At 40.3% G+C, this 25,355-nt stretch overlaps 2 protein-coding genes across 2 annotated transcripts in view; both read right to left on the bottom strand.

Annotated features, from left to right (window-relative positions):
- Positions 1-1,574: 1,574 nt before the first annotated feature.
- Positions 1,575-2,867, bottom strand: LOC114356320 (zinc finger protein 420). Its single transcript, XM_028309425.1, has 2 exons — positions 2,627-2,867; positions 1,575-2,530 (listed from the first exon to the last, which is right to left on the bottom strand). Exon 2 carries the CDS (start codon positions 2,521-2,523, stop codon positions 1,693-1,695), a length of 831 nt encoding a protein of 276 aa, XP_028165226.1. The 5' UTR covers positions 2,524-2,530; positions 2,627-2,867; the 3' UTR covers positions 1,575-1,692.
- A 3,759-nt stretch (positions 2,868-6,626) lies between these two features.
- The window catches only part of Gro (groucho), a 69,238-nt gene continuing 50,509 nt past the window's right edge, over positions 6,627-25,355 (bottom strand). The window contains exons 8-18 of the mRNA XM_028309403.1: positions 21,443-21,544; positions 21,074-21,195; positions 19,706-19,878; positions 18,825-18,945; positions 18,078-18,201; positions 11,652-11,774; positions 10,628-10,807; positions 9,401-9,561; positions 8,854-8,936; positions 7,658-7,857; positions 6,627-7,034 (exon numbers count right to left, since the gene is read on the bottom strand). Coding sequence (XP_028165204.1) covers positions 6,927-7,034; positions 7,658-7,857; positions 8,854-8,936; positions 9,401-9,561; positions 10,628-10,807; positions 11,652-11,774; positions 18,078-18,201; positions 18,825-18,945; positions 19,706-19,878; positions 21,074-21,195; positions 21,443-21,544 — 1,497 coding nt within the window. The 3' untranslated portion in view covers positions 6,627-6,926. The remainder of the gene's footprint in view (positions 7,035-7,657; positions 7,858-8,853; positions 8,937-9,400; positions 9,562-10,627; positions 10,808-11,651; positions 11,775-18,077; positions 18,202-18,824; positions 18,946-19,705; positions 19,879-21,073; positions 21,196-21,442; positions 21,545-25,355) is intronic.

Below are 25,355 nucleotides of genomic sequence, written 5' to 3'. Positions count from 1 at the left end.
TTGGGAGCTCAATTCTCGAGATTGTCGACAAGTAGGTATGTCTACCTCGGACAAACGATCCAGCTAGGTAGGTCCAATTTCGAGTAGGAGGTCAATCGTCGAATCCAACTCGGCTGGGCAGCGTTCGGGAAACTACGCAACATCTTTTCGTCCAAAATACCTCAATGCCTTAAGACTAGAGTGTATAACCAATGTGTGTTACCAGTGATAACTTATGGCTCGGAAACGTGGCCTCTCACTATAGGCCTTATACAGAAGCTCAGTTGCACAGCGTGCTATGGAGAGGGCTATGCTTGGTGTTTCTTTGCGAGATCGAATCAGAAATGAGGAGATCCGTAAACGAAGCAAAGTCGCTGACATAGCCCGACGGATTAGCAAGCTGAAGTGGCAATGGGCAGGGCACATAGTACGCCGAACTGATGGCCGATGGCGCAGAATGGTTCTGGAATGGAGGCCGCGTACCGGAAAACGTAGCGTGTGACTTCCACCTACAAGGTGGACCGACGACATCGTAAAGGGAAGCGCTGGACGCAGGCCGCTTCCAATCGATCAACATGGAAAGCATTGGGGGAGGCCTATGTTCAGCAGTGGACGTCCTATGGCTGAAATGGTGGTGGTGGTGGTGGTGGTGGTACATATACTGAAAATGTATCATTAGAAATCAACTACGGGGGCTAAGGAGATAAAAGGAGGGTTGGAAGTTTATATTATGAAAGTCCTATGTGTTTAAAGTAAGAGAGTTGAAATTTAAAATGTATGCGCTCTAGATGCTAAGAGCGGATTTTACGAAACTCCACCCCTAATGGAGTAAAACGAGGTCCACGCGTACGAAGTCGCGGGCGGCCGCTAGTTGTACATAAAACTTTAGTTCTTAGCAACTGATTATTCTTATGCCTAAGATTGTTTAATTGTTAAGGACAGAACAGTTCTTCTGGAAAATTATTATGAGTACCTATGAATGGAACTGATACTGATTGAACGGTATTATGATTTTCATTTTATTTGTATAGCTCAAAGTCATCGCCATTCCTACTCAATGACATAAAACTTTTCTTTAAAGACTAAACTAAACTTAGAGGGCATGCGATTGGTTAATTACTTACATCAAGCTAAGGGAGAGGGAAAGTTTAGCGTTTTCGGCGCGTCCCGGGCGGCCTTTGTGACTGAAAAGTTCCTTTTCTTGAAATTTCAGGATTCTACATGGTCAGGAACCAACCTAAAGCTTTATTTATTTTCTTTATTTTTTTTTGTAACCGACAAAAATTAATAACAATGCCACAACTCTACTCACCTCTCACAATTCTACTAGTATTGATCTGATGTCTAAAAAATTTAGCTGCAGTAAGTAAAAAGAACGTAATACATAGTAGTATCCAGTTCATTAGCAGCATTGTGATTGGTCTATACAAAGCTGTACCTAATAATAACACCAACATAAAGTATTATTTGAGAAATTAAAAGGAAGGAAGATTACCTAGGCTCACTACCTTAGGCATGAAAAATAAAGTTCGAAAGTTGATCTATTAACTATATTTAATTAACATTTAAAACATAAATAGGTAAGTAATAATTTTCCTTTTCTGGAGATTCCATAAACATTCAAAACATCTCTTAATTAGTAATTTTTGATAAAGATACATAGCCTAACCATAAAATTGTTCAAACTTTTGCACTGCACTTTAACGATTGGAATCACAGTAGGCGCCTTGATCGATGAGCAATTTGCGCGTGCGTCGCGGCTGCGCGGCGCGCGGCGGCGGCGGCCCGGCGCGCGTGCACTCGCCCGTGCTTGGCGAGGTGGTCGGAGCGCGCGAACCGCTTGCCGCACTCCCGGCATGCATACGGCTTATCTCCCGAGTGGCTCCGGCGGTGGCGCGCCAGCTCATCCGACCGCGCGAACCTCCACTCGCAATCTGCCCACGTACACCTATAAGGCTTTTCCCCACTGTGTCGGCGAAGGTGAGCCCGCACGTGCGAAGCCTTAGCATACAACTTCCCGCACTCCTCCACCGGACACCGGAACGCACCCAGCTCCGTCACGAACTCTGGCTCGCCCCACGATCGCACCTTCATATTCACTCTTTCTATATCCTCGGCGATGCAACCTTTCTTGTCCCAATCCCTCCGTGACGTCACGGTGTAGTCGTGCGTATCCAGCACACATGATCTTTGAACATGATCACTGGACTCCACCGTCTCTGATCCGGAGTGCGGCGTATCATTCGACAGGTCGCTGCTAAAAGCTTCCAGTAAGTACTCATCTATCACACTGTTATCTAAATCCGAGAAGTCGAATCCTGGTGAACTGTCCGTTAAGGTAAAATCGTCTTTGTTTACATCGCTAATATCACTGACGAAGGCATCACAATGTAAGTCCAGATCACTGAGTTGCCAGTCCAGGTTTTCAGATTCGATAGACGGCAGGTCGAAGTAGACGAGGCTCTCCGCCGGCGAGTAGTCGTACAAGAGTCTGTCGTTCAGCAGAGCGTCCTCGTGGACCGGGCCGCTGCCTTCGTAGTACATCGTAATTCTGAAATGACCACATAAAAATTAATCCAAATTCTATCGGCAATATCACATCGTGAACACAAGAGTAGCGTAAGAGGTCAAAGTGAATTATACTTACGAGTGTCGGCACCGGTCGTTTGTATCGCCAGTTTGACTGGTCCGTTATTTTATTAAGTGTCGGAACAATGATAGATAATACAATGGAACCGTTTATCTTTCGGGATGAGGAGGCAGCCGGCAGCGTCGGTTCCCGGGCCCGGAGTGAGCGGCGCGCAGCCGCAGCGTGTGTCGCGACGGACGCGATAACGACGATCGACGATTATCGCAGGATCCGCGCACGCACATGTCCGCAGCGGCTGCGATTGATCGTCAATAACATGCAGTGATTGCTAAACATGACAGTTATTTGTGGTGCTTCTTATGACTTAAATTCATCACACCCAGGACTTTGACTCTACATTTTCCTGTCCAATCCCCAGATTTTATAAAAGCTTATTATTATAGAGACCCGTAGGTATTTAGGAAGATCAGAACATAACTAAATTGTAATAGGTCTGACACATAATATTAGCATTTCGCATGTTAAGTGTACCTAGATAAAATTATTCTAAACAACCGTAAACCGGTAGAGATTTATTCTATAATTTATTAAGAAAATATGTATATTTAGATGCAAAATAATGAGTCAAATGAAATAAATTAGGTACGAACTTGTGGAATAATACATATTTTATAATGTGCTTTACTTTGTTTTTGTATACATTTTAACACATTGCGCAGTTAAAGAGATAAAAAATGGAAATATCAATTAACAAAGCTGTTTATTGAACATAACGAGAGCTGAACGGATCATTCACTTTCTTCTCTTTATCGGTTGTTTGCACGACCTATCCGACAGTTCTTTTACCTAGGATAACTTCAATGTCTTGTGTGAGGCAAATATTAAGATTTATTGGTCTATCAGCTTTATCACTTAATTTCCTATTGCAGGGCGATATGAGACTTTATTGAGTACTATAAAAATGACAGTATTATTAAAATATTATAATTCTTTTTGAATAAATTAGCAAAATTACAGATTATTTAGGACTTTTTTTTAAGTATCATGTCATTATTACCTACTTTAAACTGGAGCTAAGTATACCTATTAGCAAAGCGGTTATTTTAAACTAAAAACTTAGGTAAGTAGGTACGCACTAACTTTTACGTTGACCCGATGTTTGTTGTTGTACGGAAATTCCTAAGATTCTTTACAATTATAATGGCAATCGAGTAGGTTGTAATTAGGATTACTTGCACGAATAAAAATATTCCAGATGGAACAATAACAAACATAAGATAATTAAATAATTATGGAAATTGCGTGGTTTACTTCACAAGAAGTAAGTATTATTTTGTTTTTCAACTATAGTAGTTAACATTTAATGGAAATATGTAACTGGAAATGGAATTGGTAAATAATTACATGGAACCTAACGAAGTTCTGCTATTAGCACTGAAGCGGAATGGGAATTATTTTTGCGCAGTTCACTTCCCCTGATAACTTTGATAAGATTCTTATAAAAAATATTGTTGTTCCTACGCTGATTAGTCATCACAACTGAGAAATGGCAAGCTTATAAGTAAATAAAAATTCCATTGCAATGTCTGCAGACTCTTGATCCAGAACGGAACAGATACACTATTTAAAACATCCAGCTCTTGCTCCAATTGCCCTACGAAATTCGAACCCGCAACTGTAGCTTTCGTTTGACTCAGTTCCTAGGAAATTTTAACTGTAGTATTTCTTTTCTTGTGTGACTGCATTCAGATTCTTTAGCTTCTGACGACTCTGCGTTCATTTTGGCACATGTATAAGCACGTTTTGTGTGTCATAAAATCTGCGTGGAGTAAAACGTTGCGTCAACGTGGTGTCCCGTCTAGCCGCTATCGCGGCGCTCTGCGGTGGCTGGCACCACCAGCATCTGGCGTGAGCCTCGCAGGCTCAGGTTACTCTCCACTTATTTGCGTATAACGGATTTTACGCATAAAATTTTTACAAACAAAGCGATTAGTTTTTGTTTTGTTTTTGTGAAAATACTATTTTCTTGAAAATGGAAAATTTTAGTGCCTAGGACTAAATTAAACGTTGTAGCCAGTCTTGATTGCCAGGAGTGTCTAGAGGTATACATTTGTGATGAAACCTTATTGAAGCTCTTAAGCTTATTGAAAAATGTGTAAAAATGAAAAACATATTGTATTGTTTAGTTGGTGTACCTACCTAGACCTACTTTCCATACAGTAACCCTACTGACGTAATCAGAAAACAGTTTGGTCAATGGCAAAACAGTAAACAGGGTCCATTTTGTAAAGACCATCTTTATTTTTAAAACCCCGCCGGCAACGTATCGAAAGTGGCCAGCACGAACACAATGCCGCCGATAACAGTCGGTGGCTGGTACCGCCAGCGTCTGTCCACTACGCCAGATTACGCACCATATTACTTACTATATCGTACCTACGGTCATTGAATAAAACATCAGAGTCACCTCGACCGCTGGGATGACCCATGACCGCGACCCACTAGACTTCAAATAAGGCTTAATATATCAGAGCCTCAACTGCTAAATTCATGCGAAAAACGTGAAAATCGAGGCACAAAATAGACTTAATATTGGCACATTATTATTTATGTTATGTAGCCAACCAATAGCCATATCATGCTGTAACTATAACAATGTTTACAGCTTGCCCGCATCGCTGTGCGCCGAGATTATGAATGAACTTCTTACGAGCAATAGACGATAAGTACGCGTCAAAGTCAACATTCACTTATTCAATTTAGGCTTACACAACACGTTGCAAGCTCTCATAAAAACGCTTCCGGAAAAGAGAATCTACTTTTGTTGGGGACAAGTGTCTGTAACAAGCTTTTTAAATTAGTGATAAGTATTGGTAAGTTGTAACTTTACTGAATTTTCTCATTATTTTTTAAGTTTTATCACAATTTCACTTCGTGCCAATTTAAAGTATGAATAACATACTTACCATTTAAATGCAAAATTTAATTTACTGCGTTTTTTAAATTTAAGTTATTCATGAAATAGAAAAGACATTGAGATTATTAATGCTACGACTAGCTCGCCTATGATTCTGTTCGATTTGCAGACAATATCACAGGAGTTTATGCTATTTCACGTTGAGATTTTTTATTAGAATTTCGCGCAGAAATAAAAGCCCAAGAAATTGTAAAAGAAATAAGTGACAGATCGAAATGCAGGCGGTTGCAGCTGGATGCAGAAGTAACGATAAATATGAATAAACAATTGCCAAACGGCCACAGCGTAATGTTTTTTCCAAAGATAGATAAGAAGATCGTTAACGCCAGCTGGTTTGAATGGCGCAGATTAATGTTATTTAGCAAACCTATCGTTATCTTTGGTGATTCTCAAATTTCAACCATGGATGAAATTGAGATCTGTGTTGATGGAGTATGATCACAAACAAAAACTGGGAAATCCTCTCTAATCATAATCAGCTAACATTATTTACGCGCGTGTCGATAAATATCCGGAATAAATTAGATGTGATAAAACAGTTCCAGCCAGCAAAATAAAAATGGTAATGTACGCAAATTCTATCATCAAAGTAGTGAGTTAATCAAATAGGCCCTTGTTCTAATTAATAACTTGAGCATTGTAATTCATATTTATGAATAGATTTCAGTCTGTGATTGATTAATTAATCAGGTCGTAACTTTCTTAGCCTAACCTTGGTTTGCACTACAAGGTAGAAAGGAATATGCTATGCCAAACGTGTTCGTTATCAAAGGTTCATAGTGAATAATTAATTAACCTTTGTTACCTTTTTTTGTAATATTAAATCCGTTGCTGGTACCCAGAGAACTAACAAAGCTAGTTTGCTTTGGTAGATGGCTAATAATATAGGAGAGTATGAATTTTATTTATTTTTAGAAACTGGATAACTAGTTTCTGTTAAACGGTTAACTGGTTTATCATATTCCTCTTCATAAAGAGAACAAAAGTAATAAGTAAAGGGTTGTCTTACCATTTCATTAACTCAATTTTATTTCTTAAACTTATTAATGGGTGTATAATAAATTAAGTGAAACAAACTTATAATTTGCGCATATCTTTTCTTTAATACGAGCATTTTACAACAATATTGAAACGAAATCGTCATTTTGAGATCTGCTGCCAACATACACTACGGGCGCTCAACAAATAAACATAAATCGCGCACACTAATCTATATAAACAAGTCGCATAAGTACATACAGGCTTCCCAATATAATCTATACATACACTAAAGCTATATCACCACTTTCCACTGTTCGTTCGCGGAACGTTCTCACTCACTTGTACACAGTCACTTGATCTAGTTTGTTCGCTTTTCTGAACGTCTGTTAGCGTTTCGCACTAGTAGATCACCTCGTACACTGTGGCTTTCTTGTCGCCAGAGCCCGTCACTATGTATTTGTCGTCTGATGAGATGTCACAGCTAAGCACCGATGATGATTCTTTTGACTGTAAATAAACAACATTAGTTAGTTCATATTGCATATTATGTTCTAAACTAAATTATTAAAAGTATAAATATCCGTAACCTAACGAAAAACATTGATGGAGCGGGCCATGCTTGGAGTTTCCCTGCGTGATCGAATCAGAAATGAGGAGATCCGCAGGAGAACCAAAGTGACCGACATAGCTCGCAGAATTGCTAAAATCAAGTGGCAGTGGGCGGGGCACATAGCTCGTAGAGACGATGGCCGTTGGTGCAGAAAAGTTCTCGAGTGGCGACCACGGGCTGGAAGACGTAGCGTGGGCAGGCCTCCTACTAGGTGGACCGACGATCTGGTAAAGGTCGCGGGAAGAGCCTGGATGCGGGCAGCGCAGGACCGTGCATTGTGGAAAGCCTTGGAGGAGGCCTTTGTCCAGAGCCGTCTTTAACGTTCTAGGGGCCCTGGGCACTTAAGGATCAAGGGTGGTCCTTATCATCTGGAGAAAGGTCTTTTGTGCAGACGGGGGCCCCCTCGGTCGCGGGGCCCGGCCAGTGGGAAAGAGGGACCTGCCTTTGTCCAGCAGTGGACGTTATTTGGCTGAAACGAACGAACGAACACATTAAATAGAGCAAATTAAGCAGTATTCACCTGGAATATACTAGCCCCGTAGGGCGTGCGCCAGGCGTTGAGCAGGTTGTCCTTCCCCGTGGAGACGAACCACTTGCCGCAGCTGGCGAAGCGAAGCGACAGCACGCATGACTCGTGCAGGTGCAGCTGGTACTTGTCCGGCTTCACTGCGTGCAGCACTTCCACGTTGCTGTTCTCCATGCCCACTGCCAGCCACTCGCCTGGAACAAAAGGAACGAAATTAGGAACATACTCACTCACTCATTTGCGCTTGCTCTCAACGTGACACTGTGCACTGATTTGTTGAAAAAAAAAACCCCTTCAAGTCACATTGTTTCTCTCTACTTAGGCTGGGTTGCACCATCTTACTTTAACTTTGACAAACGTCAAAAATCTGTCAAACTCCATACAAAAAACACCGGTTATCGTCATAGTTACGGTCAGAGTTAGGTGGTGCAACTCAGCCATAGAACATCTGTTTATCAGTCTTTCCAACTGACCACACTGCACTCGTAGCTCGTATTTTGATTTTTACTTATTCTGTCGTTCATAATGTGTCGACAATGGCTACTCAAGCTAAAAACTCCTTAGTTTTTAGCGGCCTACCTATAGGCCGCTGCAGAACCCAGAATGGGACAGTTCGCGCACCGCGTGTGACTGTGGCAAGGAGTTTCATCCATAGCTCACCTATTTGGGACTCTTTATACCCACTTCTATCTTGCTTTGCAAGTTCTATGTATAACAATCTGTGACCTTCACTAGATTTGTCATTTATACGGAATGTGTTTTTATGTTTTATTATATTTACAAATGTAGAGGGGAAGTGTCGATACATTTCCGTCTACATAACATACCCAAATGTGACGCATTCGTCACTTCCTTGGATGCAAAGTTCATAAATCCTACGCAAACGGATATCCACGGCGATTAACATTGCTGTTAACGATAATAATCTTTTCTAATTTTAACTAACTAGCTACATTGTTTATCAAATTTTACATAATAGATCTATGCAAATAGATATCTATTGTATTATTCCAATATTTACGTAAATATTATACGGTTACAAGCGAACATGGCTGTTACGAAATATTTAACATATCACTTTACACTCTTTGTGTTAGACAATACTAATTATGCAAGCTTGTTTACATAATAATAGTACCTGTTTAGTGAAGACAATGAGATTTTTTTACAATCAATGTGATGTATCTTACCTGTTGGACAGTAGCCCAGCGAGAATATCTGAGAACTGAAGTCGTGTTGCTGTAGTTGTCTGCCTTCTCTTAAATCCCATGACCTGTTACAAAAAATTATATTGTTACTGAGAAGTTCACCTACTACTATTTAAACTACAATAACACAACATGAACAGCTTTTCTTTGAGTAGAATATAACGCAACATACTCATTTTTTTTACAAAACAGACAATTTGATTCTTAATTCAAGAGTCATTTTAGATGTAAACAAATGACAGCAGTTTATGTTTCATTTCGATCCATTTGCAGTTATTTTCAACTGTTGAGTTTACAGACCCATCCATTCAGCCATAGATACATGAATCTTTGGTAGGCAAAGTCAATGCTCAATGACAGTTTCGGCAGAGTAAATACAAATGAGTAGGTCATTCATCATTACTCATTTGTATTTACTCTGGTTTCGGTTTAGATCAAAGTGAATGCAGCCCGCATGTTGTATGATTACTTTGACCTGACTACAGACCCCATCCAGTGTGGCAAATCCTGTAAAGTTTACAAAACTTACCGCACAGTATTGTCGAGGCCGCCGGTCCAGAGTTTGGTGCCGTCAGCTGAGATGTCGATGCAGGACGCGCCGTCCGTGTGCCCTTGGAACTGCCGCACCAATGTCTGGTTGTGGAGGTCCCACACCGCGATGTTCCCGTCCGAACAGCAGCTGAAGCAAACCTGGAAGCGAAAGTGGTAGTCAGTAAGGCAGGTCGAAACACAATTGAAGGGGTAAGTGGACAAAGGTGTTATCTGACAAAACTGAAGAATCGACTTTTTGCATTAACATAGGTTTAAATGATAATAAAATCGATTAATGAGCTCAAAACACGCAAATTTTGGTACGTGTCAACAATACAGACCTTAACAAAGGTGTTATCTGACAAGCATTAATACATATTTTCAGGATTCAAATGTGGTATGAGCAGATTAACATTTTCGAACACTCATAACTCATTTGGAACTTTTTGTTAGTTAAGACCTTTGTCTACTCAACCCTTCAATTATGTGATTTTAAACGATGATTTGCACTGAAATGAAACATGATTCGCATTAGAGAAAAGTGTTAATTTTTACATTTGCATTCATCAATTTTTATTTATTTATGGTCTATTCGTGGTACTCTTATAGTTTTTGTGAACTATTGCTTAGTCAGAGATGATGTAATAAAATCAAAATTCATAAAAAAAATACAATCTCTGTGGCCAGTATATTCGTACCTTGGAGTCGGGGCTGATGGCCAGCGCGTAGCACGCCGGCGCGGAGGGGTAGATATTGTACAGTCGTTGGTCTTATTTTATGAGCAATAAAGTTAGAAATAAACAAAAACACACATCTTAGTGTACGGCCTTATACAGAAGCTCAAAGTTGCACAGCGTACTATGGAGAGGGCTATGCTCGGTGTTTCTTTACGAGATCGAATCAGAAATGAGGAGATCCGTAAACGAACTAAAGTCGCTGACATAGCCCGACGGATCAGCAAGCTGAAGTGGCAGTGGGCAGGGCACATAGTACGCAGAACTGACGGCCGATGGGGCAGCAAGGTTCTGGAATGGAGGCCACGTACCGGAAAACGCAGCGTGGGACGTCCACCCACAAGGTGGACCGACGACCTGATAAAGGCTGGATGCAGGCCGCTACCAACCGTGCGATGTGGAAGTCATTGGGGGAGGCTTATGTTCATCAGTGGACGTCCTGTGGCTGAAATGATGATGATGATGACACATCTTAGTGGCCAGTATCTTACCTTGGAGTCGGGGCTGATGGCTAGCGCATAACACGCCGGCGCGGAGGAAGTGAGCTCGGCCTTGATGCGCGGCGTGGGCGACGCCAGGTCCCAGATGGACAGGTTGGACGCCTCGCCGCCCACGATCAGCGTGCGCCCGTCAGGCAACAACTTCACCGATCTGATGTAGTTGTCGCGTTGCTGGAATTTTATAAACGTTAAAATTAGGAAACTGCTCGTTCATTTGTTTTTAGTACATTAGAAAGGGACGTGGAGAGGAAGACAAATGACTCGTATGTGGTGTAATATGATGAATAGGGGCATTTAACTTCAAGCCTCATACTCCAGTCCCCAAGAGACAGGTGTAACCTAGTTTGGGGACCACTAGCAATACTAAGTTGTAACCTTGGTTAAATAAAGGATTTATTATTATTATTTTAGTTTTTACACTTAAGTGTCTCAGCTTTAAGCCGGTATTTCAGGAATGTACGGGCCTAAGCCAAGTACATTCCCACCCAATACAAATAATGATTTAAGTCGGTTTGCGAGGATGATCATGGTCCTGAATTATTATTATTATTAGTAACAATAAGTGCAATAACAATGATTTAACACCCATTTGATTTAATCTATCAATGAACACTTTCCCTGTGGATTAACGTGCACGTGTCAATAATTTTTAGATAGGTTAATAGGAAAAGCTCACACTTTCACTTGACTCCAGAAAAAATGGTCTACACAACTTTTTATTATTATAACGTTTTAATTATATTTATTTATTGGTTTACCAACAATAAGTACGTTCCGTTGGTTTACGTTATTCACGCACGTTGTGCAAAAACAAAACATCACTATGTTACTAAATCAGTTTTAATTTTTCTTCAATTTATTTAGTTTTTTATTTGTTAATTAATCGGGAATTCTAGTTCATAACGAATAGAGAAAAGAGCAAAAAAAACAATTGACGGCTGATCAACTCAAAACAAAATATCGGTCTAGAAACGTAAGATCCAATAAACTGAGTCGCCGACAGTTACCCACTCACCAAGCAGTCGAGCTGGCTGACGGGCGCCTTGCTGGGCTGGCTGATGTCCCACACCTTGACGCAGCCTTTGCCTCCCGTGTACACGTATTTTGTAGGAGATGACACGGTGACCGCGCACACCACCTGGAGAAAGGATTTGTAAAGTTAAATGCATTTATTGAGACAAAGAAATCGTCTTATGAACCTAACCTAATACAGTTCATTGCTTGATAATAATTAATAAGGTTAAGGCACGTTTAACTACGAAAGAAAGTTCAGAAAGTATTTATAGTAAATAACCAAGTTTTATATCATGAACGACTTTACTTAGTGAAAAGATTGTAACTGCTCGAAAAAGTATTTTTTATGAGATGTGAGTACCTATAATGGTTCTACAAAAACACAGTTTTAGTGTACCTAAAATACTAAGAACATAAATACAGATAAATTAGCGCAGGTGGTTGCGCTGAGTATATTTAGGACGTATAAGTTCCGGTTTCTACCATAGTGGAGAGGGGATATCTTGAAATAACCAATCAGATTTTATCCCGCTTAGCTTCAATTCGAAATCTAATTGGTTATGCAAACACCTCTCCTCTCGGCTTTGGTAGAAACCGGGCTTCAGTGTAAAGAAAAGGACCTACAAACTAATATACAACCCGATCGAGTTAACTGCGCGCCACGCTGGAATGAGACTCGCACGCACCTACCCGCGTTCACCACATCCGTATCAGAGCATCGATGTGACATCACGGCTGCTAGGTACTTAGTTAAAGCAGGGTACTCATCTATTTATTTATTTATTTATTTTATTTTATTTGGGATAACAAACAATTGCGCAATATTGCAAATGCTGAACATTAAATAAACTTATAGGTACTATTACGCAACCAGCACTATTATCCTCATAGTAATATTACAAACTTATTTGGAGTTCGTTTTGGGCAGCCTTCGGGAGTGGACGTGCGCAACACGTGCGCTCCAGACGGTCCGACCCTTTAAAGGCACTTACAAAGCCCTATGGCGTTTGACGCCGACGCGACGGTTAAATCCAAATATTCTAACAGTGAGAATTACCCGAAATCATAGTCGCGATTATCTATCAGCTGTGTAAAAATTAGTGGTTATAGGTCAATTTTTTGAATGAGAAAAACTGTAGGTGAGAAAAATGCATCGAGTACACAGTGACCAGCACAGCGCCTAAGCTCGACGAAACCCGGTGAGATCTTTCCTTATATTTCTTTCCTTATAAATATTTGGTGTCAATTATTTTGTCAAAAAGCACCAAAGCGAACGCATAATTATGATCTAGTATTTTCATTTAAAAATATGTAACATAGATCGTATAGTTTGTCAAACGAAAAGCTCTAACTTTTGGTCTATAAACTCTAACATAAACTTTACTTTTTTATTAACATTTTTGATACATACAGATTCTACATGTACTCTACATGTCTACATGTATTCTACTTCCTGCAAGTCATCATAGTAGGTATAAATAATATTGATAACAAAGAAAGATCCCTACAAACTTTCACCAACACATTCTATAAATTAAAAGACAATTGTACAAAATTTCAAAGCGCATACCCAAGAAAGGTTAACATCTGGCCGCCATAAAAAGTTTCCAAAAGCAATATAACTTAACTTCAATATTGCACTAACATTTGTAGATGGACACTCTAAACACATTTGCCACGAAATACAAAAAAAAATTGAAACAACAGAGATCCTTTGCTTGGTAAAAAAAAAACTAATAGTCACAGCTGCATGTCGTAAACCATTCAAAAGAACAACCCATTTAAAAAAAGGNTCGCCTTTACTGCAGGAGTTCGTTTTGGGCAGCCTTCGGGAGTGGACGTGCGCAACACGTGCGCTCCAGACGGTCCGACCCTAAAAGGCACTTACAAAGCCCTATGGCGTTTGACGCCGACGCGACGGTTAAATCCAAATGTTCTAACGGTGAGAATTACCCGAAATCATAGTCGCTATTATCTATTAACATAGTCAGCTGTGTAAAAATTAGTGGTTATAGGTCAATTTTTTGATTGAGCAAAACTGTAGGTGAGAAAAACGCATCGAGTACACAGTGACCAACACAGCGCCTTAGCTCGACGAAACTCGGTGAGATCTTTCCTTATCTTTTTTCCTTATAAATATTTGGTGTCAATTATCTTGCCAAAAAGCACCAAAGCAAACGCATAATTATGATCTAATATTTTCATTTAAAAATATGTAACATAGATCGTATAGTTTGTCAAATGAAAAGCTCTAACTTTTGGTCTATAAACTCTAACATAAACTTTATTTTTTTATTAACATATTTTATACATACAGATTCTACATGTGCTCTACATGACTACATGTATTCTACTTCCTGCAAGTCATTACAGTAGGTATAAATAATAATTGATAACAAAGAAAGATCCCTACAAAACTTTCACCAACACATTCTATAAATTAAAAGACAATTGCACAAAATTTCAAAGCGCATACCCAAGAAAGGTTAACATCTGGTCGCCATAAAAAGTATCCAAAAGCAATAAAACTTAACTTCAATATTGCACTAACATTTGTAGATGGACACTTTAAACACGTTTGCCACGAAATACACAAAAAAAAATTTAAACAACAGAGATCCTTTGCTTGGCAAAAGAAAAAAAAACTAATAGTCACAGCTGCATGTTGTAAACCATTCAAAAGAACAACCCATTTAAAAAAGGTGCCATCACTAATATTTTGCTGAAAGTAGGTATATTTAAAACAAAAGACATTTGACGCTTTGACAATACAAAATCCAATTAACACGGTAGTCATACTAATTCACTAACCCTCTAGTTATAAGTCCCTTTCCACAGCTAAAAAACTAAGGCATACACTTTCAAAATACCTGGCGATGGAAGATATCTACTTTGAGAAAGAGCTCACCAAATCAATGAACCTATGTATCTCAATCTTGATCCAAAAGCAGCCAGACAAGATCTTATATATTTTAACAAGAGAATACATAGTAGCGGATGAAACGAGTGAATCACCACTCAAAAACTAGACTAGGTACTTACTTACCTGGAACCATCAAAGAAAGCTTGAGCCTATAAGAATCAGGATTACTGCCTTATTTACAAATGTGCAGAGAAATACCATCAACAGAACATCAGCAGGTACTGGAATCGGAAAATTGAAATAGTAACCAAAGCGTAGTACAGTTTTAAGAGACTCCAATGCACTGAGAAGGTCAAACAATTTTGCATAAAGGGTCTTCATCAAAGACAGAAGAGTGACACCCCGCATGAAAAACTCATTTAAATGCAAGAACATCTAGAAACTGGAACCAAATCTCACCATTGACCATTTAATGACGAAATCCCATAGGAACCACAAAATATTCAAACTGATTACAGAAGCTACATATTCCAATAAGAAACTTTAGACTGCAAGCAATTTAAGGTGAACATATACAGCTCAACAAGCTCTGCAAACAACCTTGTCGGTAAAGGGACTTCAACCAGGTGAATCTAATAAGATTTCTACTACACATTTTTTCAATAAGAATACATTCTTTCATTGAGAGCATATAAAAAACTCAATCCAACGACACAGTGCTAACCACTGTCTTTTGTCTCGGGAGGACAATAAGTATCATGAATATCTTGAAGACATCGGAAAATAACTTGTGCTAAAAGAAATTAAATAATATCCACAGTGAAGAATTGAAAACCTGATGGAAACAATGGATAAGAAGCCCAATGTAACAAACACACTGCATAAAATCATTGAACTAAAAAGAAATCATATAGATTACACCAAACCGAGCCGTTTAATCTTAGGAAAATATGCACTCGCTCCTAAAACCGTTTTAGAGGCCCGCCGTCCGCTTACCGCATCAAACACTATCCGAGAAAGTCCTAAATCAATCCACCATAAAAAGAAATAAGAAAAGTAGCACAAGAAACTTTAGATATTGAAGAAACAATATCAAAAGATAGAGAAAAAGACAACAAAAACCCACAAACGCATATTATATCAACGGAAAAGTCAAAAGTGCAAACAAATCAAATAATCGAAGAGAGAAGATCTATTTAGCATGAGACAACAACAAAAAAATCAAGCAACATAAGAAATATTCGACCCAGGCAAAACAGACTACGAAGAAGATGACAAAAATCCAAAACCACAGTTATCGATGGATTAATTAGTAAAAAACAAGAGAGTCAAGTTATTCGAAGATTGTGAATAAATTTAAACATCTACTATCCAAGAAATAGAAGAGAGTGAACTCAATTAAGACAAAAAGAAATAAAAAATGAAGCATAAGAAATATTTGAGCCGGAAGATGTAAACAAAATAGACGTCAAAAACCCAGTACCTACCTAACACAGACCGACAGACCTCAGGAGAACAATGAAGCTAGTCTAGCAGCAGTACAAAAAAACAAGACACCTCACTAAAGACCAAACCGCCCGCCTTATCGCAGCAACGATCATTCAATTAACGACATCAAGAAAAGAAGTTCGGGAAATATTTGACAAGGAACATAAGACGATAAAATCGGAAAAACAATCAAGTTACAGTCTTGTAGCAGTACAAGAACTAAGAATAACCAAGCCGCCTCACCAAAAGCCAGACCGCCCATTTCATCGCACCAATACTCAGTCCTAAAGAAAAGAAATACAAGAAATATTTTACCTGGAAGAAAATAAGACGATAAAATCGGGAGAACAATGATGCAAGTCTAATAGTAGTAGTACAAGAACCAAGAAAAACAAGCCATATCCCTTACCAAAGGTCAGACCGCCCATCTCATCGCACGCATCACCAGTTTAGTCCGTCCAACGATATTAAGAAAAGAAGTTGAAGAAATATTTAATCTGGAAGATACAGAGACGACAAAAACGCAGTAGGTACCACAGACGTCAAGAGAACAACGAGTAGCAGCAGTACAAGAACCAAGAACAGCCAAAGTCATCTCATCAAAGGCCAGACCGCCAAAAAAAAAAAACGCAGTACCACAGACGTCAATAGAACAACGAGAAGCAGCAGTACAAGAACCAAGAACAGNGAGAACAATTAAGCTAATCTAGCAGCAGTACAAAAAACAAGACACCTCACTAAAGGCCAGACCGCCCGCCTTATCGCAGCAACGCTCATTCAATCAACGACATCAAGAAAAGAAGTACGGGAAATATTTGACAAGGAACATAAGACGATAAAATCGGAAAAACAATCAAGTTACAGTCTTATGGCAGTACAAGAACTAAGAATAACCAAGCCGCCTCACCAAAGGTCAGACCGCCCATCTCATCGCACGCATCACCAGTTTAGTCCGTCCAACGATATTAAGAAAGGAAGTTGAAGAAATATTTAATCTGGAAGATACAGAGACGACAAAAACGCAGTAGGTACCACAGACGTCAAGAGAACAACGAGTAGCAGCAGTACAAGAACCAAGAACAGCCAAATTCATCTCATCAAAGGCCTGTGTGCCTACCATGAGTTTGCGTTGGGTGAGCTCGCTAGCGAATACGTCAAAAGATTCTATGAAGATTTTATTTCTTGAAAGTAGCCGCTAGGGGCGCTGCACAATATGTCATACATTTAAATGACATTTTTTTACGCAGTCGCTAGCGAGCACACCTAGCGTAGACTCATGGTAGGCACACAGACCGCCCGACAAAAACGCAGTACCACAGACGTCAAGAGAACAACGAGCAGCATCAGTACAAGAACCAAGAACAGCCAAAGTCATCTCATCAAAGGCCAGACCGCCCGACAAAAACGCAGTACCACAGACGTCAAGAGAACAACGAGTAGCAGCAGTACAAAAACCAAGAACAGCCAAAGTCATCTCATCAAAGGCCAGACCGCCCATCTCATCGCATCAACGCTCAGTCCTATCAACGATAACCCGTCTTTACCTATTTTCCTAGACCAGGCTCAGGATGCATATCTACTTGGTTGTGGTCGACCGGTTGCGGTTTAAAAGACGCAGCGGCTAGTCGGCCGTCCTCTCCCATCCTAGAGCGTGTCTTTCCTTAAAATCGTGCCCCCTGCAGGTATACCGGTTTGACCGGGACAGGCCTCGTCCTGGCTGGGTCGGCACTATCGTATCGTATCGTATCGTAGTAATATTACAAACTTATTTTGGTACAAGCTAACCAAATCTAGCCGTGTAGCATGTAATGTATCGGATACTGTATCAAGTGAGTACATAGGCACAAGCCCGCTGCGAGCTGCTCGCGCGTTGTTCGCAGGGAGATCGCAGCGACCCGCCGAGTAGCGGTATCACTGCGAGCACAAAGGCGGCTTCAGGAGCTCGCAGCCAGATACGCGATGACCGTGGACGAGCCGTACTCACTTGAAGGTTGGTTACGTCACATGCTACGTTACGTGCTACATGGCAGGTGAGTACCCTGCCTAACTACGCAGGGTTGTAGGTTAAATAGTTACCTCGCCGTGTGCTAGCGCTGAGACTTGACGGGCATGCCGCGGGATGCCGGGCCCCATGAGCGCGTCGGGCGGAAACGGCACTGGTTGCATCTGCCCCTCCGCCGACACGTGGAATGAGTATGCTCTGGAATTGCAAGTGGTACACGTGAGATTTTGATTGAATGGTTTCAAAGGGGAGAACGGGATTACCTAACTAAAAAGAAATAGATTCTTGAGAGGTTAAAAATTGCTTCCGCGGATTACCTGGAATCAATATGCTCTAGAATTACACATGATACACGTGGGATTTTGATTATTGATACTTTGAAGATAAATTTCATTTCGTTTAGGTACATACGCGAGAGATTGAACATATTTTAGAGTGTATTCAGGCGATAAATACTGTTTTACCACGATAATGTCGTCTAGAATCATCACCACGTGAAATATGTTTTAAATGTTTTGGTCTTGAGCAGGATGGTTTTGAGCTCAAGTTCTCATAAAACTGAAGTATCATTCTACGTCATTTGATGCATCGGACAGTTCCCTAATATATGATGGGACGCTCTTTTACCTTTGCCATCATTCAGGCGCATAAAGTAATATTTCAGGTGACATTTCGGCTGGTAAGCAATACTTACATGCAATAACGCAGGTGTCTATTGAATTGGGTTGGCTTGGACATGTAAAACTGCTTTTTGAAAGCCTACTTACAGAAAATACATGAATTTGACTAAGTTAATTGACCAAATAAGTAAGAACACTAACGGTTTGCCTCCTGGGATGGGTGCTAGCGCGGCGGGCCCAAGCGGCGGGCGTAGCGGCTCGTACGCCAGCGCCGCGCGCGCTGAGTACCCGGCCAGGCCGTAAGCGTCGTGCGCACCGTTGCCTGGACAGATAGAAAGGTTAAGACTTTATACACTACGCAAAATAGAAAAGGAATACACATAAAAGAGAAATAATTTAGGCGGTCTTATGGCTATAGCGATCACTTGCAGACAACCTACCCAAAGGTTCATTTAAGGGAAAATGCATTACACTGAAATTAACAAAAAATATTGTAGAACTGTCTATTCATCAAATTAAAGCATTATTAAAAGTACATACTTTAATGAAAACTTGAATCAATATTTTGGAATTGAATAGATACTGAAAACCCTTGAAAAAGAGACTGAAAAAGGTTGAACTGCCACTGACACATTTTTTGTCCCAAGGCAATGGTAGAGTTAAGGTAATCGGGACCTGCAAAGGCGCTTTTAAAAGGCTTCAATTACTTCAAAAGATTCAGGACTATTCCTATTCCTGTTGTGTAGTCAGGATCTATAGCTTGACCGCCAATAAAAACCCAACCAGTGAAGGCCAAGTATGTCCCGGGGGAAAGTTAAACTGTAATCGGACTCGCAACAAAACTGACTTTAGACTCTAAAGTTTAGAGCAGTGGTTCTTAACCTTTAAGTCATGAGGGACCACATTACCAAATTTCTGTCTTATCAGGGACCACCTCCAATAGGTCAAAACCAGTATGACTGCAAAAATCTGTTAAAAGTGGTTTTGACCAAGGTGTGCAAGTGCACTTCGTGGACCACTTGGAATGGCTCCAGGGCCCACCGGTTAAGAACCACTGGTTTAGAGGATAGTGTTTAAAATACCTAGATACGGGTACTGCAGCGCGGGCGGCTTGACCGCGGCTTTGAGCGGCGCACCGCCCGCGCCTGCGCCGCTGGCACCAGACGTCGGCGTTACGGGCTTGGATATTGGCGTGCTTGGCTTCTCATCCAGTTTCTTGGCTGACGGTGTTGAGGCGTTACTCGAGGTTCCAGACCTGCAATTGTTTCTTGGTTTAGCATTTGAGCAAACTGGACGTTAGAGAATGATTATTGATTGTGGTCAAAAAAATACACCCGGTAATATCCGGATAACTAATCAAATTATCGGTATGTAGTTATATATGATTGTTTGTGACCATTAATAATATTTAGTAGAGTGCCGTACGGGTGACGGCACATCAAGCTAATTATTGTAGTATTATTATGTTAATGCGATTTGGCAACAGAAATGTAATCCTGAGACCATGAGTTGATTTTACTAATGTGCTAGTCACACATTTTATAATAACTCTGTGAATAAAGATTTGATTTGATTTAAAGATCACAACTTTTATTATAAACTGTTAAAGTGCTAGTGTTTCAATAGACTGCTAAAACAAAATTCTTTTGCAGCCTCGTTACACAATTTGTTTTATTTGGTAATGACTTGCAAGGCCTCTACTCTACCACTCTACTGTTGAAGATTGATGTAAATATATCATTATCTATCTAAAGACCTCCGTACAGTCAACGGTTTAAATGCATCATAATGTTGTTTAAACATCGATAATTGTGTACTTTAATTATCAACAGCTCTGTTATGTACCATTTAGTGTAATTACATACCTAATTGCTGGTAGTCAAGTCTGTGTACGTTAATGCTAAAGGTTAGGCGCTCAATTTGTTGAAGTTTGCACGAAGATTATCAGCAGTTATCCACAGAGGCGTGTCTAATCTTATTGCTGCTAATAGGACTAGTACTGAGCCCCCGTTCGTATTCGGTAATTGATTTAGTGTTGGGAGGATTAACTTTCAACTCGTGTCGCAGCGACCTTCCGACTAACATGTCACCTGCGAGGCTTCTGATAAACGGATGGCGGGATTATTAGGTGCTGGACACCGAGGCGATAGAAACGCTGTGACGCGTTAAAATGGCTTCAATATTTTGTGTCTTTGCTTGTACAGTTTATAGAGTAATTCCATTACGAGACAATTCCCTGTTAGATATTTAAATGAAACATGCTTTGCGGAGATTACTAGTGGTTTAGTTTACAAGTTGCGTTTGAGGTTGCGGTAAGAAAATAATAGGATTTGCGGTGGATGGTTTTATTTAGGTAATGTCTCGTTCTGTGTAGCGAAATAGAGATTGCAAAATTAGATTAAGCAGTAAGAATTTAGGAGAAGTTTTTGAAGAACTTTTAGATACGGTACCTTGGACTATGAGGGGGGTGTTCTTTCTTAGGTTGTAGTTTGTCTAGTCCATTTTCACGCGGTGAGGGCGCTCCGTTATGTGGTGACGTAGGCTCTTCGCTCGCGTCGTCCACTACTAACTCCTGAAAATAGAAAAACATTACCACATTATTAATTAAATACATAAAAATTGTATAAACATCGTAGTTGTATTTTTAAATTAGGCGAAAAGTGTTTGTATGTTATCGTAGCTCAAATTCCTACATCATATTATCTGAGTTTTCATGTTTAATAGCATTTGGCAAGCTCTGAGGCATTTACAATTATAACGATCTTTTGATCTTTGCCAGCTGTTCGGTAATTTACTGTGAAATTTAAATTGTAACTCACATGTCCCATATCTTTTTCCTCTTTCTTTAGTTTCTTGTGGTCTGGCTCCGCTGGACTCCGCGTTCTGTATTTTTCCCTTTCACCGGGTGATATTGAATTTCTCTGCAACAACAAAACAAAGTCTATAATAACAAAACGGTCCATTTAATACGGGCCGGCATTGGGTCTTGTTAGTTCAGCAAATACGAGTAAGTAAACATAATCAAAACGTTTACGGGCGGGCTTACGTACCTATAGCAATCAATCGATCATTGTTCGCAAATAAATCGGCGCGCAGCGAGCCGAGTGCTACAGTCAATATCAATATCAATATCAAAACACGCTGAGGCAGAACAAACTGACCGCATGATTAGCTCCGGGAGTGGTCATCGCCCCCCGTGGGAGGGGGCCGTAACATTTGGATGAGCGCGCAAATACGGACTAATGAAATAATCATATACGTGACGAACGACCACCGCGCTCACTGATTCAGTTAGTGTTGATGTTTCAATACTGCGTAGGTACTAGTATAAGTACCTATCGACCGTTCGAATTATCAATATTCGCTTGAGTGCTCACGGCAAATTGTGTTAGGCAGATGCTATTTCAAGTAGGCAAACATCAAGGCAATTCAAACGAAAACGCCTCTCGCTTGCTGAACAATTAGCTGCAGGATATTCAGCTACGATAAGTAAAGTATCTTCGTAGTTAACTGTACAAACAAGCTTGTATTGTGTCCCGATATTCAGATAGTTCAGAATTTCATTTGATATAGTACATAGACGGCGTAGAGTTCAATACTCCAGTAAATCCGTTGTAACTGGAGTTGAATGAGAAACGGCTCGGCGTAATCCGACGGCGGAGCGGGCAGGACGCGTGCCCGGAGGAGTGTAACGGGGCCTAATTTTACGAGGCACTAATTCAGCGGCGAGTGGCGAGCGCCTGTTAATTTGCTCTCTCCGCCGACCTGTCGCCGCCCGCTGTGACTTACTGCCGGCTCTAGCTCGAGACAATAACACTTCATGTCTTCACGATCTATTACTATTACTGCCACTGAGATTTCGCCAGCCCACGACAGATCCAGATGAATCATTTGGACCGCGACATTCTCGTAGTTACAAAATTTACGGCCGAGAACTTCTCGTATAGTGAAATTGAGACGAGAATTGTGCGAGATCAAACTAGACGTGTAGCTTATTGCGGCGGTGTTATTAGATATTTGATATGCGAGATGTAAGCAATAAAGTTTTATTATTGGTGTGGAAGGCAACATAAATATCGCGATGGCGATACGTCTACGACTATGTGTAAGTTAAAGCGTGGCGCGCTATGTTGTGAGACGCGATAAAGTTATACGAGTACAGCGGGGGTCTTCCACCGTGTGTTCGAGGACCTAATTTTACGATCTCCACAGAGTTGGATATCGAATTTCAAGTGCTATTTCGAGAGACCCACGGCGCTCGCGGTAATGCGACGTGTCGGATTCGATTGGATGGATTTTATGATGCCCATATTACGAACCATTCGCCCGGGTTGGGTAGTGTTTGCGGTTGATCGTTAATTTCATAGATTAAATTTGTGGTCTGCTGCCGACATTACTAGATCATGTGTATTAGTCCCAATATAGTTACAACAATATTTTTTCAATTTTGTCGGTATATTGGATAAATGGATTTTCGTAGAGCTGGTTTTTGACCACTTCTGTAACTATGCTGATATGTAGAGTTATAAATAAATGCTAGAATAATAGGCATTGCCATTAGGGTTGCCAACATTTCATCAGCGAAATATAGTATTTTCCAAAATAAGGTGTAAAAAAATATAGTACATTTAAAAAAAATATAGTATTTTATGGGAAAAACAAAAAAATAGACAAATATACATTTTTTAATTATTTATTTTTATAAAAACTATATTTTTTTGCATTTCTTGCGCTGTGAAACAGTTTTTTGTATAAAATAAAAGTGTCATATGCTTTGTCACATTCAATTTTTAAATTAATATAAATCAAAAGCTCATTTTTTATTAATGATACACTACTTGTTTCTTTCTTCTCGCCACTTCGAATTCATAACCGAATATATCCTTTCTGTAAATGCCGAAGTGGCGGGAATAGAGAGCAGGAATGAAATTACTTCAAATAAATTTGGTAAGTCATTTTCAGTATTTTTTAAAATATGCTGCCATTTTTGACCTGTAGTTTTGTCAGTAAAGTCACTACAGTCTTTTAATTTAGCAAAGATTTCATTCAATATCGTTATTTCAGAGTATAGGTCGTCCATTTTGATACTCAATTTTTCTTGTAAATTTAGAACTTCTAATATTGTCTCACAGTCAATGAAACCTCCTTTTTTAAATTTAATTTTTGGATTTTAAATAACCAGTTGCTTTCACTGAAATCAAACCATTTATTAAGATAGTCTAAACATTTATCAAGAAATAGCAAAAAAATCTTTTGAATTCCATAACTTTCCCACTCCGGTTTATTTTATTTGGAGTCTTTTTGGTATTTTTCGTTTTTTAATCGGCGTTAGCGGCGCAATAGAATTTGACGCACTTTCGTTATCACTACCACTTTCCATACCTAATTTATATAAGATTTCAACTTTTCAAAAGAAATAACAACATCTAGTTGAAAACGATTCTGCCGATAAATAAAGCAGACCAAAATATCCTTTCACGACGTTAAAATTTACGTTGTCAATTTGACATTGACCAGTTCGTTACGTGCGATGGGGCGGAAAGGTTTTGGAATGGAGGCCGCGTACCGGAAAACGCAGCGTGGGACGTCCACCTACAAGGTGGACCGACGACATCGTAAAGGTAGCAGGGAAGCGCTGGACGCAGGCCGCTACCAATCGATCAACATGGAAAGCATTGGGGAAGGCCTATGTTCAGCAGTGGACGTCCTATGGCTGAAATGATGAAGTTCGTTACGCAAGCGTTCGGATACACGCTATCGCCTATCGGGTATGTTCACGGACCTCATGAAAGGAAATGGTACGTGCGCAATAGGTTATATGACTTAACCATCATCACAGTTAAAAGTTACTTTAAAGGCGCGTTCTTATTTTTTTTAAATGAAGGATTTGTTTGTTAGATTTGTCGGTGTTGAAAATATAGTATTTTTGCGTACTATATATTTTTTCAGCAGTATATAGTACGCCGACCCGAAATATAGTACAATACTATATATTATAGTACGGTTGGCAACCCTAATTGCCATGGAAGTAAGAAGATCAAAGCTAATACTTATATCTCCTCAAACAGAAACACAGTATATTGAGTAGTCACTCGCAACCTTTTCCATTTTCAACAGATAAGCGAACAGAGCTAATCTTTACTTTATCCCATTACGCGGGTCGACCTCAAGAAAAAGGCAATTGAGTCGGGGAAGGGTCGGGCGGGCGCGGGCGGCTAAACAAGTACGAGTCGACTACAAGCTTCAACAACAAGACTTATCGGCTGCCGTTCGCGTCGACTCAAGTCGCGGGTCGCACACATGTGTCGCCGGGCGGTGACGTAACATATAAAGTGGCAACACACAGGCGCGCTGTTAACGCCGCCCGGGCTTATTGTCTGCGGTCACGCGACGAGCCGTTTAGCCGCGCGCGCCGTGCCGCCGCCCGGTTAACCGGAAGGGGGGCGGTTAACCGGACGCCCGGGGGCGGAAGCGGGGGAAATAGATAAATAGACCGCCCGCCGCTCGGAAATGTTCGGATTGAGTTCGGTCTATATTTCAGGTATAATAGTTTTGAAAAGTTTCATGATTTACACGCGATATGTTCGTCTCTTGCAAAACTTTCTGACGACTTAAGGTTTTTATTGCCATCTATTTCGGCGTACCGTATTATCATTACATCGACGACTATTTCAGGAAGTGAGGTGTGAAAATCTGTTGAGCGTAAAACCCATTCATACGTTTATTGAAGGA

The sequence above is a fragment of the Ostrinia furnacalis genome, unplaced genomic scaffold, assembly GCF_004193835.3.
Source record: "Ostrinia furnacalis isolate ACB-3 unplaced genomic scaffold, ASM419383v2 OfSCF2780, whole genome shotgun sequence".
In the NCBI taxonomy this organism is placed as follows: Eukaryota; Metazoa; Arthropoda; class Insecta; order Lepidoptera; family Crambidae; genus Ostrinia; species Ostrinia furnacalis.
Note: the sequence above shows the minus strand (reverse complement) of the source record. Positions and strands in the feature narration are given on the sequence as shown.

Coding starts and splice junctions, on each gene's coding strand:
- LOC114356320 (XM_028309425.1), bottom strand. CDS start 2,523: ATGTACTACGAAGGCAGCGGCCCGGTCCACGAGGACGCTCTGCTGAAC.